The sequence below is a fragment of the Clupea harengus genome, chromosome 13, assembly GCF_900700415.2.
Source record: "Clupea harengus chromosome 13, Ch_v2.0.2, whole genome shotgun sequence".
Classification (NCBI taxonomy): Eukaryota; Metazoa; Chordata; class Actinopteri; order Clupeiformes; family Clupeidae; genus Clupea; species Clupea harengus.
The window spans coordinates 10,884,506-10,904,331 of record NC_045164.1 but is presented as its reverse complement, the minus strand read 5'-3'; the positions used below and the strand labels follow the sequence as shown (position 1 = coordinate 10,904,331).

General features: G+C 42.4%; 1 protein-coding gene across 1 annotated transcript; it reads right to left on the bottom strand.

The window, feature by feature from the left end:
* Positions 1-6,730: 6,730 nt before the first annotated feature.
* On the bottom strand, positions 6,731-17,332 carry fam83b (family with sequence similarity 83 member B). The gene is made up of 4 exons (XM_012840347.2): positions 14,681-17,332; positions 11,925-12,089; positions 9,195-9,319; positions 6,731-8,807 (listed from the first exon to the last, which is right to left on the bottom strand). Exons 1-4 carry the CDS (start codon positions 15,119-15,121, stop codon positions 6,731-6,733), a joined length of 2,808 nt encoding a protein of 935 aa, XP_012695801.2. The 5' UTR covers positions 15,122-17,332.
* Positions 17,333-19,826: the final 2,494 nt, after the last annotated feature.

Sequence of the window (19,826 nt, the reverse complement as noted above, 5' to 3'; positions counted from 1 at the left end):
CCAGCCCACATTTCGTAATCTCCAGAAATTCAACAAAAGGAACAAGAAACAACCCAATCCAGAGGGTTTAGAACTGTCAGTAGCCAGAAAAAAATGATCTGAACACTAACTTCGGGCGCTCTCAGACCAGACAGGGGAAAGCACACACAGGTGTTTTTCTTTTTTTTCTTCTCCTTAACAGTGATGGATTTTTACTCTAGGTAGCATAAAATAATAATTATAAGTCTATTAGACTGCTGTGCAGTGTGCATAAGAGACTGCGATGTTTACACTGTGCTGCTCACTATGTCTATGTAGCAGTTTTAGACTAGCTACAAGTCAACAAAGTGTCAATATTAAGCATCACCTCTTATCTCGAGGTGAACCAGACCTGTTTACGAAATGCCTCGCAAATGTAATATGCTTGCGTGTGTTGTGTGTTATATCTGATTTGTATGGATTTCAATCACTGACCTCATGGATTTCAATCACTTTAACTTGACAGGTGAGCCCTTGCAGGATTCACACTGGCACGTTTTTCAGGCTGCAACATGAAAGAACAGTAGGCTACTATTCCGAAATCGAAGTTAAATGATTTAAATGTTATCTGTTAAATTGAGCAATATGTTATCATTAATGGGGCCTGGAAAAAAGTAACTACAACTCCAGTGTGTAACCTGTTTTTGGAGCAGTAGGCTTGTTTTAGAGATAACAGGATTAGCTTTGGCTAACATACATAGCCAGCCATGCATCTAGCTCACAGTATAACAATCCATATGAGCTGGTTTATAATTAGCAAACAATAGAAACGGTTCTCAGTGCTGTTTCTGGGCTCCCCTGGCCTGCCTGTCTGTGTTCACCCTCCACGCACACCTGATTGACATCAGTGTAGTTTCTATGCTCTTGAGTGGCTAAATCAGCTATGTTCAGCTCATCTAATCAAGAGCGCCATTAATGGAGGTCGCGTATGCAGAGCAGGGAGTGATGGAAAACATGCAGGTGGGCCCCGGGAGCAGAGTTGAGAGCCTGTACTGCAGAGCATTCAGACCAAACCTTCAGCTCACCAGAGGGACTGTCCAGGAACTGAGATGATTCCTTTCATGGCCCTGTCAGGGATGGCACAGGAGTCACACCTGGAGTCACACTCGCTCCCAACACTGGCATGGCCCCTTCTAAGTGGATTGGCATTGTTCCCACCATGTGTACAATGGTTTTTTCATGATCCACACATTACCATGTCAGCTTCCTCACTGATAGGAAGCGTATCTCAGCACCCTGTATTTATCTGTCATCTATGTGTGCGTGTACGTGTACCTATACATGTTTGTGTTTGTGATTGTGTTTGTGTACGTGTACATGTACATGTACATGTTTGTGTACGCGCAGTAAGTCTGGGATGGGCACATTTTTCCTTTTCAAATCAATAAAACCTAGGGTCATGTTTCATTGTGTATGCCACCTTAGTTTGTCTTAGTTTTATATTTAAACCCTCTCTTGATTCTTACCCTCCTCTGCTTTCTCTCTGCCTTTTTATTTGAGGGGTGTTTCATTTGATCAAGTTATTTTATGTTTTGATTATGTCTATCGTGTGCATGTATTGTGTTAAATGTGGATATTGTGAAGTGCACAATGATTGTTCAGTGATTGTACTCTCACCCCACTCTCTGTAATGGATCAGCTCTATTACTCTGAAGATTGGTGGTAATGGCTAAACTATTTAATCTTTAATTTCATGAAAGGCACGCAGAGCCTTTTCATATTGGGAGGTCATGAAAGAGGCACACTGAGAGCCATGTCAAACAGAAGTAGAGCAAAGGATAGACTCAATCCCGCTTGGAGTTTCTAAATGTTTTGTTTGGCTTATGTGATCTGTGGACAATGAATCACTGTCCTTGCACCTTTCCTGTGCCCTTCATTCCTCAGCAGTAGTGCGCCTCCATAAGCAGGGAGTGGCCCCACCATGTAAGGTTCCCCCGAGATTCAAACTCAGGTCTCCCGTGTGGCAGGCAGGAGGTCTACCACTACGCTACGTGGAGATGTTAAAGACTCAGATACAGAGACAACGAGAAGTTAGTTCAAATCAATAGTCTTTACTTGAATCAGGCAGAAGTATCCAAAAACATCAGGGCAAAACATCAGAATACAGCCAGGCAAGGAACTCAGTCCAGGCAGTTAAACAGTTCCAACAAAAAGTATTCAAAAACAGGGCATCAACAAGGGGGAAAAACCCTCAAGCGCTCAACTCACGCTACATCATCACAGGGTGTCAAATCAAGACTGAGCAAAAACACAAATCAGGAGGCGTATATAGGCAAGTAAACAAAGCTCAGGTGAACCTAATAGCCCAATAATGACATTAATGACAAGAATCAAACATGTGACCAGCAAACAGGAACACTTAGCAAATGTTCTTTGTGTTGTTGTATCGTCACTATGCATCAATAAAAATAAATTTTAAAAAGGAACACATGGTCAAAAGGGGTATTATACTAAAAATCCTGACGCACCAGGTTCTTCACAAACAAATGAAAAGTTCCCCGTTACTTAGCTGTATTGGCTTGCTTTCTTTGATGCATTTAGTTTTGTTGTTATGAGTGTTGCTGGCTTATTTGTCATTTAAAAAAAAACATGAAATCTTAGCAGCATTTTAAACAGGGCCCAGGTGTGATTGTTTGAGCGGGTCAGCTGCTCAGTAGCAGATGCAGAGGGTGAACCATGCAGTGTGATTGGCCTCTTTGCCAAAAGCTACTGAGCTCCTTACAATGGCTCTGAGCAGGAGAGTGCTCAGCAGTGAACATCCTGAAAAGACACCACTATGGATGGTTTACCAGCTCTGAAAGAGGGCAGAGGACTGAGATGATGCACTCAGCAGGCCATAGAGCAGGTTCTAAGTCATCAGTCACAGCACGTTCACTTTGACATTTGGGGTTTTCAGCAGATGGAACATCTGTCAGACTTTCCATAGGTTCAATAAATTCACTGCTCTGTCAAGCAAAAAGATCCTGCCAGTAGAGTTGAAAATTGCGCCAACCACAGAAAAATTTCACTTTAAGATATATTCTCCAACCTCACCACTGTCTGAATTATTTTATGACTATCGAATCTTTCTGCCTAGCAGCTATAATGGATTCAGTTCCTTATAAACCTGGTTTAGTGCAGAGATGCATTCAAAAACAGGCACACAGATGACATGTTTGCAAGGACGAGTGAATGAAAGGAGAATGATCCTTTCCACAGCCAATCAGCTGCATTATCTAGCATTCAGTACATTAGGTCATCTTGAAAGAGCCAAAGCCTTTTCATCTAAGTATTTCTTGGGCCTATTTTGAGCCACCTGCCCATCAAGTTCCTCTTCAACTTCCAGAAGTGCCGCAAACACTAAAAATCTTCACACCCTCACACGGCCATGACTGACATAAACTCATTTAGCATTTTCCTCCAATGTATTCATGGTATAGGTTGAAACAGACTCCTCCTCGCTAGGCAACAAGTCCTTGTGCAACTTGACATTTCACAGCCCTAGTCTCTGATGCCATTACTGCAGTCTTCAGAAATTTTCATTTCAATCCATGCATGTCGTACCATTATTGGTTGGTGCTGCCCAGAAAGCTACTGCAACTCTGCCTCCTAGTTGTTACCAAAGAGCAAACATATTCAAGACTGACAATCTCCATAATAGCAGCGTGTGTGTATTGCATTTCTCTCAATATGGTCCTTACCCCAATGCAGCAGTCACATCAGGGAAAGCTTTCATGATTAACAACACCACCTGAAACACTCCTGGAAATCTGCCGTCTCTGGAACATATCTTGGCCAGATATGAGTCAGATCTGCACCAGGGTCAGCTTCCATTTGCACTTGCAGTGCTCTCCGCGAGAATGTAGGAAGATTGGTCCGAACATTTCTCCATATGCAGCCGCTGAGTGCTAACAAGAATGAGTGCCTCTTGGTTATTACGGGAGTTCTCTGAAACCTTGTTCTATTTCTTTGATTCCTGAGCTAGGTAACTCTTTACTACATGGCCACGAGAGCATGCCGTGAAGGACTGCATTCAGGTCAACCATGAGAGTTTACACCATTGACCTTTGAACACAACAAAGGTTGCTTTGGTAACCAATGACAAAGTAGTCTACTTTTAATGCCTGAATGTATTATGGTGCCACATTATTTTGATAACCTGCACCTACTGCAAGAGAGCACACAACTCCTGCCAGGGTCTTCAGGTTCACCTGACCTTAGTGATTCACAGTTAAAAGTTCGCAAATGTTTAGCTTTTTATTTTCGTTGCTTTAAGTTATTAATATGCATGATTTTTGTAGATTTTGCATACTTTCTGTAAGGTAACTTACATCTGATTGTATCATGTGCTGTTTTTCTTGTTTTTTCTTCAGCTCTGTAAATGCTGCATATTTTTATACCCACCAATGCTGGGAATCATCTGTTCATGTGTGCAGCTGAGGATTCATTATCTAGCTGGGACAGAGAGCTGCTCTGAGAGCTGACACTCACAGCAGGAGACCCTCCCAGCCATGTCAGTACTCTCTCAGAGCAGATTAACTGCACAGACCTCCACTGGACTGGTAACAGTTAGATATGCCGATGAAAGGGGATGCAGGATTTTTGTGTATATTTGTCTCCCAATATAGGACACATTTTACTTTTATTGCCTCAAGGAGATATTTACCACTGCCTGACAAGGGTAGGGATGTGTAAATAAATCTGTCATTTTCTTGGGACGAGAGAGCAAGTATTATTTTGAGGAAAACAAATTCTGTCTGTATTATATTGCGGGTCTATAAAATACAGGAAGAGAATGGCACTTGATTGCAATGCCAAACATAAAACCCTGTGAACTGAAAAGAATGTTTCAGACCTTCCTTTCTAGAAAAACACAGCAGCTGTTTGTCACCCGTGGCAAGGAAAAGTCACTAAGACATCTCAGCACTCACACCCATCACTTTTACGGATTTGTCACATACATTGTCCTGCCACATGCCATGTTTAGTGGATGTAAACAGGGATTGAGGTGATAAAGAAGAAGCTGCATTCAAAATATTTACTCAGAAAGCCAAGATGTTGCCCAAGATGAAGTCTATTTCATTCATAATATTTACTCAGAAAGCCAAGATGTTGCCCAAGATGAAGTCCATTTCATTCAAAATAATTGCACACATAACATTACAATTGAAAACATTTTCTAGATTCTTTCTTTTAACATAGGGGAATTTTGTTATCTATATCAAAAATAAATCAAAATCCCCACTGACTTGGACCGAATCCATGAGAAAATCTCCCTGTGTGGTATGTATGAGAACAAAACAACATGTTTCATTAAAGAATCCTGCAATCAAAATTAGATTATAAGTATTTGCACAGTGGATTTCACACCATGTTCAAATGAACTCATTTGCAGCAATGCCAACAGACAGCGGGGACACCAACAGACAGTGGAGATAATTTCATAATGGTCCGTCATGCATGCCTAATCAAGTAGACCCCGACTGAAGATGGATGACCAAATGACAAAAAAAGCTTTTAGATCTGATATGTCCTTTGGAGGTTTTCACACTTAAAGCAACAGTAGTCATGTGAGAAGCAGATGAACACAGCTCTCACTAGCTGCCGAGGCTGTTCACTTTGTAGTTCATTGCTCTGGTCAGAAACCCTGCGATAATGTAGGAACATCTTTTACAGCACAAATACATCGTCAAAATACAGCAAGCAAGCTAGCTAGCTTTTGCGACTGCCAACTGTGCTTTTGTTGTGTTTACAAGACAAGTCTGTTTATAAGGTAGGTCTGACCTTTAGCTAGTTTTAGACAGAAACCCCTCTTTAACAATGTGAGGAAATTGAAAAGGGGTCTTCATAAAAGGAAAGGGTGGTTTAACACACGCATATAATGCACTGAACCATATTTTGAATATGGTAATGTGGCATTAACTTGTTTAAACTGCTGTTTTTTATCTGAATATTCCTATCAAACTGTCAAGATGTACTCTCATTTGCAGTCATTAATTACCATGAACTCAGAAATGAATGCAGATGAACATCAGCATGCCAACTCTCCAGCGGTGCAATTAAGCTTGTCAATAATTTGCTGACACATGACACATGACTGTTTGGAATGTTAATATGACAAGACTCATCTCAAAAGAATATTGAGAGTACTATTACTGTTCACTGTCATGTTAAGGTTTTTTCTGTTTTCATTAAAGCCTCTTAAAAAAAGGTGATATGATTGCACATGCCATGTCCCCTTATTACTCTTTGTTCAACCCTTTATTATGAGGAAAACAACCTCATAATAACCAACATGTTATTGTACCCATGTACCCAACATAAAGTACACAAGCCCCTGTGTAGAGCGCAATTAACCCATAATTAACCTGTAGTTAAACCCTGGACTAGCAGCCACTTCATAAGCCTATAAATACAATTCTGGTATTGTTGATATACTGCACTGTATGGTCATGCATGGCAGCATTACATCTTTGTAACATGAGCTCCCTAATGACATGACCTGTAGAACTATTCAGTAGACTTGATTGCATCCTTATAAATGCTAATACTACTCAGATATTCTGGTGAGTATGAGGGAACACTGTATTAATTATCCATAGAAAAGCAACAAAACAACCATCAAACTCTCATAGAGCAGAGCTGAGAGATCTATGAGGTCTATGTAGGCAAAGTAAATGTTCAAGTATAGCACATCATGATTCAGCTATGCACCCACGCGTTCATAGTATGTTTACGTCTTTTTATGGATGAAATTTCCAACTCGCTGGAACAGTCGGCCCAGTTTGTTGTCGTGGCAGGAATGGGTATGGAGGTCTGAGTGATTTGTTTTGTCTGAATAGTCCTTTTTGACAGAGGTAGAGCCCCTGTGTCTGTCATTGGCTGGGCTGCTTGTTCTTGATTCATTTTGCTGACTGTAGCCCGATGGCCGCTTCTCTGGTCCGTTGGAGGATTCAAAACGACTGTACAGTCTGCTGTCTCCATATTGATCCCTGCGCCTGAGCTCTCGTGCCGTGACGCTTGACCTAATGCTGTGATCACTAGAAGGCTGACTTGGTGGTTTTGGAACGTCGTGACCTGCAGCCGGCCTCAGGCCAACCTCCTCCGTGTTGAAACGAGGCGCTGACGATCGGCCCACATCATTCGGGCCATGAGACCTCAAGCGGCCGGGGCTCCCCGTGGTCCTTGCTGAGCTGGCCGTGTCGCTGCGCTCCTTCCTCTCTCCATCACCGCCCTGCTCTTCATCCTCGGAGACTAACGTGTCAGAGCTGCCTACCCCCACTTTGAGGTGCAATCTGCCCTTGCTCTTGGGCGAGGTATCTCTCTTCTCAGATATGTTGAGGAGAGATTTGATTTTCCTTTTGAAGAACTGTGGCGAGCCGATGACGCTGGGCCTAGCTCGCTCTTTGTCTCGCAGTTCCAACAGGGTGGCGGATGAAGTCCTGGAAGGGGGCTCCTGGCATGTTGACTCGGAGGAAGGTTTGCTCTCTGCAGTCCCTTTGGAATCACTATGGATCTTTGGAGAGGACACATTGGAGATGGATCTTTGATCTCCACTCAGGTTATCAGCAAACCCCCTGCTTCCCATGTTTGCTCTAGCTGTTTTTCTTTCCTCACGCTCCCTCATTAGCACACCATACATGTGACTTGAAGACTCTCTGCCTCCGACAGCCACACTGTGTCTCTTAAATCCGTTTTCTTGCAGGGTATCCTGGTCCTTGCATACTGTTCTCCCTCCATTTCTACCTAGACTGGCGTAATAATAGTCTCTTCCCGAACTACAGTTCCCAGAGGGCAATGGCTCATCGTTTATGTGCAGACTGCGTCTCCTCAGCATGAAGTTCTCGTGCATTCCTTTGTAGTCCACCGCCTCAGATTGATTCCACTTCATGGAGGGGGGTGACTGTACGTATTTACTGGGTGCCAAGCCATACTGGTCACTACGCCTTACAGACTTTGAAGAGATGTCTGTGTACCCATTTATCTCCGGTTGCTCGGGAATGGCGGACGTGAAAACAATTGAAGATCTCAGGCGGGAGTGCAGATGCAAAGCAGGCTTGATGTCAGGTACATCAAACTGGTCCATGTATTCATGGCTCTCCGGGATGGGGGCACCACTGTTACTTAGGTAGGACTCTACCCTCCTATCACGCATGATTGACTTGGACATCTGCTCAAAACTGGGCTTGTTCTGCTGTGTGGACATGAAATGTGCTCCATTGCCATGGTAAGTCTGACGTATGTTGGAGTTCCGCTGGATGTTGTCAAACGGAGGAGCGCGATATTGTGGGTCATTGAAACCACCAGGGATGTGGTGTCTGTTGCCTCCTCTGTTCTCTGCCACATTCCAGTTGCTGGCTCCAAACCTCGTGTAGGGAGGAGTGTAAGTGACCTCCTGCCTTTCTCCAGCGTAGCTGTGCCTTTTCAGGAAACTTGTGGCATCTGTCGCTGATGTGTAATCACACGGCCGTTGATGAATTATTGGCTCATGACTGCGCGGGTCGTAATCGGGCAGTTGTTCCTCAATGCCTGCCATGTGACTCCCGAAGCCTTGCCTCTCACAGGTTTGCTTGTAGACGGTATTGAGAGTGTGACGCAGGTGGTACTTTCTATTGAAGGCCTGAGGTCCACACATCTCCACTTTGCCACTCGGCCTCGTCTCACCCAGCTGGTTGTCGAGAGAAGCCAGCTCCAGGGGGGCGGTGGAGCGCGCGTAAAGAGTTCGAAACTCCTCGTCATAAGATGCCACCAGATGGCCAGTTATAACCTGAATCATGCTCAGGTTGATCTTCTCATAGGACCACATGAAGCTGAAAGATAGGAAGGCCATCATATGTATCAGTGGGTTTTCAGGCAGCCCAAAGGGCAACATTAAAATACAAAACATGTGGAGTCTAGTGTAGACCTACATCAGGATGATTAATTAAAAGATCATTTGAAAACGCTCTTGCCTGAGGCATAGAGCAGTGAATGGCACTGACAGTGTTTATGCCAACAATATGATTCTTATGTTTCTTCCTTCCAGTAAATGATCAGCAGAACTATTGTCAATAATTCCTGTGAATTCTGGCTTGAAAGAATGACAGTCACTAAATAACTAAAGTTATTTACCAAGGACTATAAAAAACTTTATCTTAACAGACTTACTTCCTCTTAAAATACTACAGTAATCACGTGATATGTGTCCTTATGCTTACCTGTAGGATCCAAAGAACACAGTCTTGCAGTCGACCAACAGAAACCGCTGTTCCATGTTCCCATGAAACTTTGCTCCCGTTCGACAGAGGTAGTCTTGTCCTTTCACCGTGCGGACCCGCATGTTCTGTGGACAGAAAAGAGCCATTGTTCCATGGAAATAAAATGGCCCATATCTCTGTGCTTCAGAGCTATTATCATGTAATTCTCAAACACTGAGGTGAAGGACTGTCTTTGCATAAGCAGCATGATAATAACATGGTATTTTTCTCTGTTAGGTACTGAACACTATGATATGGTGGTTTGCAGAGGACATTGTCATTTAACCTGAACTCCTACTTTGTAATGTGCTAGGATAATAATCTACATTTATTTAGGTGGAGTCCCTAGGAACTCCTGTGTGCATTAATGTGAACGTCTAAGTCTAATGATGCTCCTGATTCACCACAATGACACATCAGACATCCAACAGGGGAAAACAACATAACATTTTGTTGGTGTTGAAAATGTGCATAGATATCACTGACATTGTCGCCTCCAAACAAATCTGCTGTCAGTTTCAGCTGAGATGTGAGTGAAATTTGATTTTCAGTCACAGTCTTTTTCTCTTTGGGAATCGGGTTAAAACAAACCATAATAACACAACAAAACCACAGATACACAGTCATTCACTTCAGTCAGCAACCAAACCAGGAGATTGGGCAATTGGCAACACATGACAGACAGGGTTAATGAAACACCAATTAATAGTTGATTTGGCTGAGTTATTTTATTGTTGTGAAATATATTCCACTCCACTACTTTGGCCTGTATATGTCAGGGGTGACAATTAATTGCAATAATTGTTTTCTCACCTTCTTTCTGTTCACGCTTTCTATATCTGAACAAAGACAACTGTCAAAATACTGGACTTCCCCTCACTACTACAGTATTTCTTCATGGTATCACAAACATAGGTAGGGGAGACCAGGTACAGTCGTAACAAGGGACAGTTGTAAAATGTTTTATTTCTCAGCTTGTGTTTAACGCAATGTCTGTCATGCATGATTGCATCAAAATGTACACATAATTTCAGCTCTCATCTCAATTTCTGACGACATTTTAAGACAGAAGTAATTTTGTTGGGCAAATTTGTAACTTTTAAGTTTTGCACAAGATTTTGCCTGCACTTGATACGTTTTGACAGGAGCATTTGACACTCACTGCATTTTTGAATGAAAATTAGAGAAAGAGTAAGGCACATGTGCCAGAATTAGTGAAGTAAATGTACAGACGAGCGGGGTAACACTTTACCCATCCATAAAGTACTTTAAACACATTTATAATGCATCATAGCGACTGACATAAGTCTATTTAAAACCAGCACAACTATTATTGTGAAAGCTTTTATTATGTCATATAGCGCATTTGCTGAATAAAAAGCATTTGACATAAGGCCAATATGTCATCAATGCCTTTATCAAGTGGTAAAATAAGCTTTATTATGCATTCTGATATTTCAAGCTGTAGGGGTCTATTCTATAACATCGCAACGCTTTACGACTGCCGTCATTACCAGGTATAAATTGTTATTTTCATCATAGTAATCATTGTAAGGCATGAATACTTTATAATCTTTTATAAATGTGTTTATAATGCTATCTGGATACTCGGTTTAGGTAAAGTGTTACCATGAGAGGTGTATGTTGAATATATGTTCAAATGAAAGTTGTTACTTGAGCCGATTTTTCTCCTACATATTTCAGTAAGCACTCTGCTGAAAGGCTCTTACGATTTTTCATGGACAGTCCGGTCTTAATTATTACTCTTGAGATATGTAATGGGACCAACGCCTTGAATTTGTATTAGTGAGTGGTTGGCAGTGGTCTAATTTAGCTTAGAACAAGGTAGGCAAGGACAAGGACGACATTATGTTTTCAAAGTCAGCAAAAGACCTCATCTAAATCTATTTCTAATCAAATGTGACATGTTATTGTGAATAGTGGCTTTGGAAAAGAATACACTCAAAACACAGCCTTCAAAGCCAAATTCACCTTTCAATGTGTACTTTTCCTGTGAGAAAAAATTGAGAAACAAGGCATGTTTGCCCAAATGATAGGTTACAAGAGATGGAAGCCTAGAGTTTTTTTCATATCAGGTATTTTTGTCAACTGAAATGATGAAATAAACAGCTTGTGAGTTCAATGGCTCATACATATATAGTGAAAGACCCACTGGTGAACTGTGTTTTTAATTGTTTTACGATATATGCTTTTCATGTATTATTATGTGTGTGTCTGTTTGCGTGTGTGTGTGTGTGTGTGTGTGTGAGTGTGTGTGTGTGCGTGTCTGTGTGTGTGTGTGTGTGCTTGTGTGTGTGTGTGTGTGTGTGTGTGTGTGTGTGTGTGTGTGTGTGTGTGTGTGTGTGTGTGTGTGTGTGTGTGTGAGAGAGTGTGTGTGTGAGTGTATGTGTGTGTGTGTGTGTGTGTGTGTGTGTGTGTGTGTGTGTGTCTGCGTGTCTGTGTGTGTGTGTGTGTGTGTGAGTGTGTGTGTGTGTGTGTGTGTGTGTGTGTGTGTGTGTGTGTGTGTGTGCGTGTGTGCGTATGTGCGTGTGTGTGTGTGTGTGTGTGTGTGTGTGCGTGTGTGCGTATGTGCGTGTGTGTGTGTGTGTGTGTGTGTGTGTGTGTGTGTGCGAGTGTGTGTGTGCGAGTGTGTGTGTGCGTGTGAGTGTGACTAATTGAAATTTCCATTACCCTCAGCTTGCGTATTTGAATGTCTTGACTCTCTGCCATAGTGAGGAAGCTTTGGAACTGAGAGTGGTCCAAGAGGACATAGACAAGGACTCCTCTCATGGATGCGTCCACAATCTCCCTGAATATATCCACGTCGGTGAAGACATCCATGGCGATGGCAATGACCTGTAAAGAGAAGGGAAGCAAAGAGTGTCACATCAGCATATATAGAAAAATAACATTTTAAAACTCAGCCTCAGCAGTCACAGGGATATTCAGACTGTAGCCATCCAAAGATCGTCATGTTTTATGACGGATTTCAGGTGAAAACACCATCTGCTATCCTACATTATATTATAACAGAATTCTATTTTAGCTCTGAAGTTAGTAGCAGTTGGGGGATTTAGCCAATGAGAAGATAGAATGCCGGTCTGATGGGTAGTGTGTCGGTTTAGTCTGCATATCCTAGATCTGAAGCGCACACAACACGCTATGATGAAGAGAGAGAAGGAGGGATGATTAGGACATATCATCCATAGTGTAGTGTAAGTCTCTTCTGTGTTAGCCTTGCATCCCTTTGTCTTACAAAGGTGGCGATGTTTCCTCAATCTCCCAGCATCACTCCTTGCTCCATTCTCTCACCACACGGCAATCCCACAGCAAAATGCTCTCACAGAGAATTCAATACATTTTCTCAATAGCATACAAGTTATACTCAGTTATAGAAAGGTAGAATACACAAATTAACATAATGGGTGTGTCTGGGGGTCTGATTCAAGGTGAAAGGTGTATTAGGAAGGGGACCAGTATGGGGACTACCTAGTTATGAAAGGTCTGAAAGTCTGCAGACTGGAAGGCCTGACTGACAGTTTGAATGTTAATGAACTGGCGTGTCAGTGGCTTGGTGCCAGTTTACTTAATGTAAATTGTAGGGAAAGGATTTACACGAGTTGAAAGTATATGAAAAACACCAATATTCTTCACCAGTAAATCCATTAAATACTTTGAGAGATGGCCCATCAAAAAAGGTGGTGTAGGTAGTGTATGCACTGCTTTTATAAGTGTATCACTACATAGGAAAGATTTTTAAAAAGTATAAAATGCTATAGCAACTGATGCACCTTCAACATATCATATCAAGCTCTTTGTGTGTTTTGACCCAGGAGACAGCCAGGTTATAATCGGGGTGTTCACTCAAAATACCCCGTACAGTCAGTATGACTGGAAGACCAGCATTCCAGGTTCAAGCTCTAACAAGTCATGACTTGTGAGCAAATTGAGTATTTACAGCTAACCACAGAACTCCCAGGCGTCTGATGCTTTCCAGGCGTCTGATACAGACTCTGATGTAACCAATAATACTGAGATTGGTTTACGTCCAAAATCATACTTTTGAAAATACAAGATACGCAAACCATAAAATTTGGCTTTTTTTTGGATGTCATAAAACCCGAACCCGATTCACCATGGTATGTTAACTAGTCATTTCATGGGACCAAGTCAATATTTGTCATATTTACCATTCAAGAAATTGGCATGTGGTATGGAAAAATGGATGTGAAAGTTGGCTTCTGAATATTTGTAAGTAAAAGTAAAAAGTAAGTAAATAATGCACTTCTCTACAGAAATCTGTCAAACAATGACAGACCAGTATTTCAGAGAATCACTATGCAATTACATTCAATATTCAGTATTAATTCAGAATCTTGCCTTTCTCTCGCCATTGGCATTGCTTTCCTAAGCTTCTATAAGCTTACATATAGAAGGACCCTCTTGACCAAATGTACTGTAAAATTAGCTGTTGTTTAGCCACTGTTATATACAAGAGGCACAGCACAATACTCCTTCTGTGCATGGAACAGTCTGTCAAACAGCATGTTAACTATATAGGACACCTTAGCCTGAAGTTGAGATAATGTTGTGTGTTATGAAAATTAGGCAGAGGTGCTCTCTATCACCCTGCAATTATGTTGATTGAATCACCACTCGATTACTGTGACAGCCCAATTACTGCCGATTAAATTGCTCTCTCAGGTCGTTTGTGCTGCCTTCACATCTGTGTCTACTCAAGAGGGTGGAGCTGAAGAGAAAGAGCATCTAGATTCAACAGGCCATTTGTCCCAGTGACGGAACATGACAACACAACGCATCATGAAAGAGCACAACAAAACAACACAACATGACACAACAGCCACTCATGAAGCAACACAACACAACATGACACAACAGCCCCCCATGACGCAACACATCACAACATGACACAACAGCCCCCCATGACACAACACAACACGATGAAACACACTGTGTGCAGTATATTCATGAATATGAACACAGGTGATGAAACTAAAAACATGAGTTAACTTGCACTGTGTGATTCATAGTAGTTTTCCATCCCAGTGGCCAGTCCTTCCCAAGCCATTCAAGTATAAGTGGTAGAACAAGATCATGCACACACCCTAGCCACCACCCTAGTCATGCCCATCATGAGAACAACACAGAGCCTGCAAGGAAAGCTGATAAAAGCTGTACACAGGCTTATGCTATTCATCCAGTTGTCAACAATGAGATGGCAAATTATTCAAATATTGGGAAAGCACCCTTCTATTTATCCTGCCATTTATGGTAATTCAGACTCTGGCCATTTACCTTTTTACTAGAGCCTCTGCTAAAGTATGGAAATGCTGATATTTCCACCATTATGGGATAAATGGCATTTTTCACACTTAAATGTTACCGCAGAAAAACACAATAGTAAAACCTCAGTGCACTAACATTACCTCCTGGGCATCCTGAATGTGTTTCCGAATCACCTCCTTTATGGTGGGGCTGTTTAGTCTGGGCGGGTGAAACAGGAGCTCCACGTTGGTCTGGATATTCTCGTGGATGATGTCGGGCCAGCCCAGCTCCAGGTTGGGGGTCTCCACGTCCGAGTGCGTGGGCCAGTACGTGCCGGACGAAGGCGGACTGTCCGGGGAGCCATCGACCTCTCCCAAGTGGTTGCCCACCTCGGGCTGCTCAGTACTCCGGGCGATGAAGAGGAGCTCGTCCTCCGAGAGGAAGCTGCCGACCCGGTCAGCTTTGAGGACCTCCCGGTAGGCGTCCTGGCCGCTACTGACGAGGGCGTCGATGGCCAACCGGTACGCCTCCCGGTAGTGCGGCTGCACATAGGTGTCCTCATCGTGAATAGAGGAGAGCACGGAGAGATGGGACTCCAGCATGGCTGGGGCAGAAGGCACCTGCGCTTTTCAGTAAAGGTCACAACCCTATGAAACAAGATAAAAAGATGTTGAATAATCACATCCGGGAACTGATAAATTAAGTCAAAATAATTGAATATTGATTTATGATCATATTAACAACAACATTTTGGACACCCATTTCCTGGCATAGCCATTTTAATGTTCGCAATGATGAGAGGACAATGCGTGGCAAATATTGGATCAACACTGATGGAAACAACAGTGGAGAAATGTCTATTCCGCGTTGAACCAGAACTAATGAAACTTTAAAACTACTACTGAATCTTTGCAACTACTACTGAATCTTTGAAACTACTACTGAAAGCCAGAACAAGTGAAAAAGATGGCTGAGCATTAGCTATGATGACACAAGTCTAGTGTGGAATATTAGCCTGGGAGCGGGCAAGCCCCATCTTTGCTGTGATTTGCCATCAATTATGCAATCAGCCAGTAGACCCTCACTATCATTACTATGCCCTGTAAAGGGTCATGGGTTAGCATCTTCACTCATCCTACATAAATCATTTGTAATCAGAAGCGAAAGTGGACAATCAGATTATTGTGTGATTCTTTTAACAGACAACCTCCAACTGTTCTAGAGTATTAAACACACACACATACACAGTCTTAAACATGTGACCTCAGGAGACTGGAGGGAATAGGTGAGCACAAGGGCAGTAAGTCTGGAGGCACTTGAGCTCACATGATACCAAGTGCAAGAAGGAACGAGAGAGCTTGTCCTGATTTGTCTGGTAACTATACCAGAGGGGACATGTAGCACAAACACCCTTACCTGGAAAATGTTCAACTTGTTCAACTAGAAGACCAATTGTCTCTCCATGAGTGTGATGGATGGGTTTTTGTACGTCAAAGCCCTTGTCGGCAAATTTGTCATCGTCACTGTCATTGTCAGTTGTTTTTACATTTTTGAAAGTGAAACAAAAACCAACTATTTACAATTCAAATTATAAATATAACAGGCATGTATACTGATATGAAGGTTGATTTTAATACCCTTAAGTTTGACATGAATCATTCACATCTTAGCTAAAAATTACAACTACACTGAGACACTTTATCTCACCTACAAACTTTAGGAAACTGATGGTCAATCTAATTCAATAAACTGCCCAAGTTCTACAAGCCTGGGTCATTTTAAATTGTCTCATCTCTCAAATTAAGCCAACCGACAATCACTCTGATTCAATAATCACTTTACGCACCACAAACCTAAACAATTCAGAATTAAATTAACAGCTGAGGTCATTGCTGTTAAGTATTCGCTCAAGTCATTAACAACGATTATCACTGATAGTAGCAGTAAAATTAAGTCAGACAATTTATCAATGGTATAATACAAAGGATTCATTACATCTGTCACAGGTGAATAAATAAGGTCCAGCTTCTGAATGGCCATAAACCATGAAACAGTGTGTACAGAACACTTCTAGCCACCTCAGAAGCCACTGGTCATAGTGTACATTGCCTTGAGGTTCCATTGGACAGTGCCTACACAGCTCCTGTGTTAATAAAGTGACCTGCGTACAGCATGTTGTTTTAACTTCCCCGAAAACAGATTACCTTGTAGGCTACATCTTTTCTCCAAGGGAGCCATATAACTCTCAGCAGATATCTAACAAGTAGTATATATATATTGAAAGCATACATTATATTTGGGCAAAAACACACATATACAGTATGAGCCCCACAGATCATTCAATGAAAAAAGCTACTGTGGAGTGTCAATGAAATTGCGTCTTTCAGTGACATGCCAGAACAAGTCTTACATTGTGTTTATAACTTCAGGCTGTCAGTGGCTTCAGCTGTATGACTAAGACACAGATGGAGACAGAAAGTAACAGTGTTCTTTTTAAAAAGTAAGTTTCAGTCACACGTGTGGGAGTTTCTCAGTTTGACTTACTGTAGCAGTTCTTATCAAATCCACCGGCGAACTCCCATGGCACTTCAGTGTAATTCCAGCGGGTCTCAGTGTGACAGTAAATAACTGGGGACAGCAAAGAGCAAGGCGACGTCTGCCTATCCGAGCCAACAAAACAGCACCAACAAGGAGGGAAACAACGAGTGAAAGCAAAGGTGTACTTACCTGCGAGTCTCTGTGGGAACCTAACACCAGCTGAGGATTCGAGTTTTCACATGCAAATAACCAGCTCTAATAACTTCCCTAAAGGCCAGGGGCAGCTTAGAACCTGTTTGGCATATTTAGCCACACCTCTCCACCTCCCTCCCTCAGAGAGTAAAGTTCTGTAGAAGTGCAGATCTGATTGTACGTGGAATTCTTCTTCAGAGTGGATGGTGTCAAAGTGCAGGCTAGGTCAACATGAAGAGAAATCGGTTGAGGATTGTTTATCACGACAACACTGATAAACAAAATACATTTTTACAGAAGCTGGTATCTTCAGAGATAACAGCAGAGCCTGCAGAAGATCCGGCCCGCCTCTGGCATGGGCCCGTCCCCTCCAGTGGAGACTCAGTGGAGTCTGATTCCATTCCTCATTCACTTCTGGGATAAGAGCATCAGAACTTTCAAAGAAAGCGCTTTAATAATACTTGTGAAAACCTTCTTCATACAGTGGTGTACACCTTGACTTCAAAAGATTGAACATCAAGCTAATAAATAATAAATCTGAACAAATTAAGGAAATCACATTGAGCCACCTCACACATATATGTCAGTAAAAATCGATGAAGAAAAAACAGGCTTTGCAACCCTGCCCTGTGTAAAAACGAAAATCACGTACAAATGAAGAAGGTCATGGCATGCGTCATCACATAACTGACAAAATAAGGGGTTGGCACTTAGTCAGTCTCTGTACTTCTGGGGAAAATGAATCTTCTGCACTGAAAAGCAAAGATGACAGACCTGTTTGTGCCTTTTCCACACAGGGGGGCATTAGGCCAACGCCTCAGTGATGGCATTGATCTGTCTGAGACATGTTAATCTAGATAGTTCTGACGAACTATCAATGTTCAGGGATAACACGTTCAATAGGGCAATCAGTAATCAGTGGAGGATTGTGTCTTTTTGCTTCTTGACTCCTGTGATCTAACTTACAATTCCTATTTAGGAATACTTGTTTTCATCCATGACACACACACACACATACACATGAAAACAAGTGCACATGCAGACCCACACAGGCACAAACGTACATACACCTACAGTATAATGTAACTTATACCTACACTAAATTATATTTCGTGACCGAGAATCAGCCTGTGCTCAGGGGTCAATTGAAACTCTTATCAGGTGAAAGAACAGAACGATAGGTATGTTGCCCCTCGAAAGATTAAAAGAATGTAAGAAAGAACGCAATCAATAAAGGAAAGAAAGAAAGTCAGCTGTCCGACAGAAGAGCATCTGTAATGTGCTGCTGCTGCTTTTGGAGGCCATCCAATTATTCAGACCTACTCACCTACCTGTGCTTTGGTGTGGCTTCTACTTCAGTAAGCTTAGCAATTTCTCGCTGGCATAAAAAGTAGGTTGCACGTACAACTTTAATCTCACAGTGAAGCAGTGGCTGGAAAGGGGATAAGCCCCATTTACCTCCCGTACTGGCTGCTTAAAGCTCGGGGGTCTTTGTGAATTTAGGAAAAAAACGTGGTTCACATGAGCCCCGTCTGAGAGAGCCGCCCATGGGGAATACAAATCGCTGTGAAGACATGTTTTGTTGAAAGAGAAAAGGAAAGAACGATACAAGAAGAGAGAAAGAGAGGGAGACAGAGACAGAGATTAAGGAGGGGTGGTTGCATCCAACAACCACTTTTCAAAGATTTCAACTGATTTTCATGGACAGACAAGGTGGACCTCATCCAAGTTTTGTGGAGTATGAAATGACACAGGAAGGCAAACAGAAAGACTGACAATGAGAGGGAGGGAAAGACAAAGAGACTGAGAATGAGTACAAGAAAGAACAAATAGCAAACAAGGAAAGAGAGAGAGAGAGAGAGAATGATATTAGAGAGACATTTTGAGTGTTAGCAGTATTGACTCTCCCACCGGCTACTGTTCAAAGATGTTCACAGTGTATTAACAGCGATGGGAGATTTCCTCTGTGTCAATATCTCCAAAGGGTAATGTCAGACCACAAAGAGCTAAGGGCTTTTCATCAACACAGCAGTTCAAAAACAGTTGCCTCTTCCCATTAGAGGACTGTATACAAACACACACACCCTGTCTCCCTTCCCCCTCTCTTTCCCACTCTCTTTCTCCCTCTCTCTTCGTCTCTCTCTGTGGGTTTCAGTTCTTCGTAAGTTCCCCTACTAAGGGCATGCTGTGGTTGTGGCTCCTTCCTGTGTGACATGGTGATCCTTTTATACCTGCAGGTGCTAGTTGAGCAAGACAAGGTGTTGTCAAGGTGATAAAGGTGCAAGGAGCTCACCTCCCGATCCCACAGCCCACTCACTTTCCACTCTGGGGTTCTGTGTGACACTCTGGGTGCACTCACAGAAAAGGACCAATTTCAGCAGCATCAAACGACTGACTTTAAGGCCATCGCCAAATAGAAGCAAGATAGGAACCCACTCTGCTCCTACCGATCTGTGTGGGAAAACATACAAGGGGACTTTGCGGTCTGTCTGTCTGACCATCCCTCAAGCAAGAGTAATGGGTGAAAATAAAAGACCTCTCTGTCCCATATGCCAGTGCAATTAAACAAATGCAAAG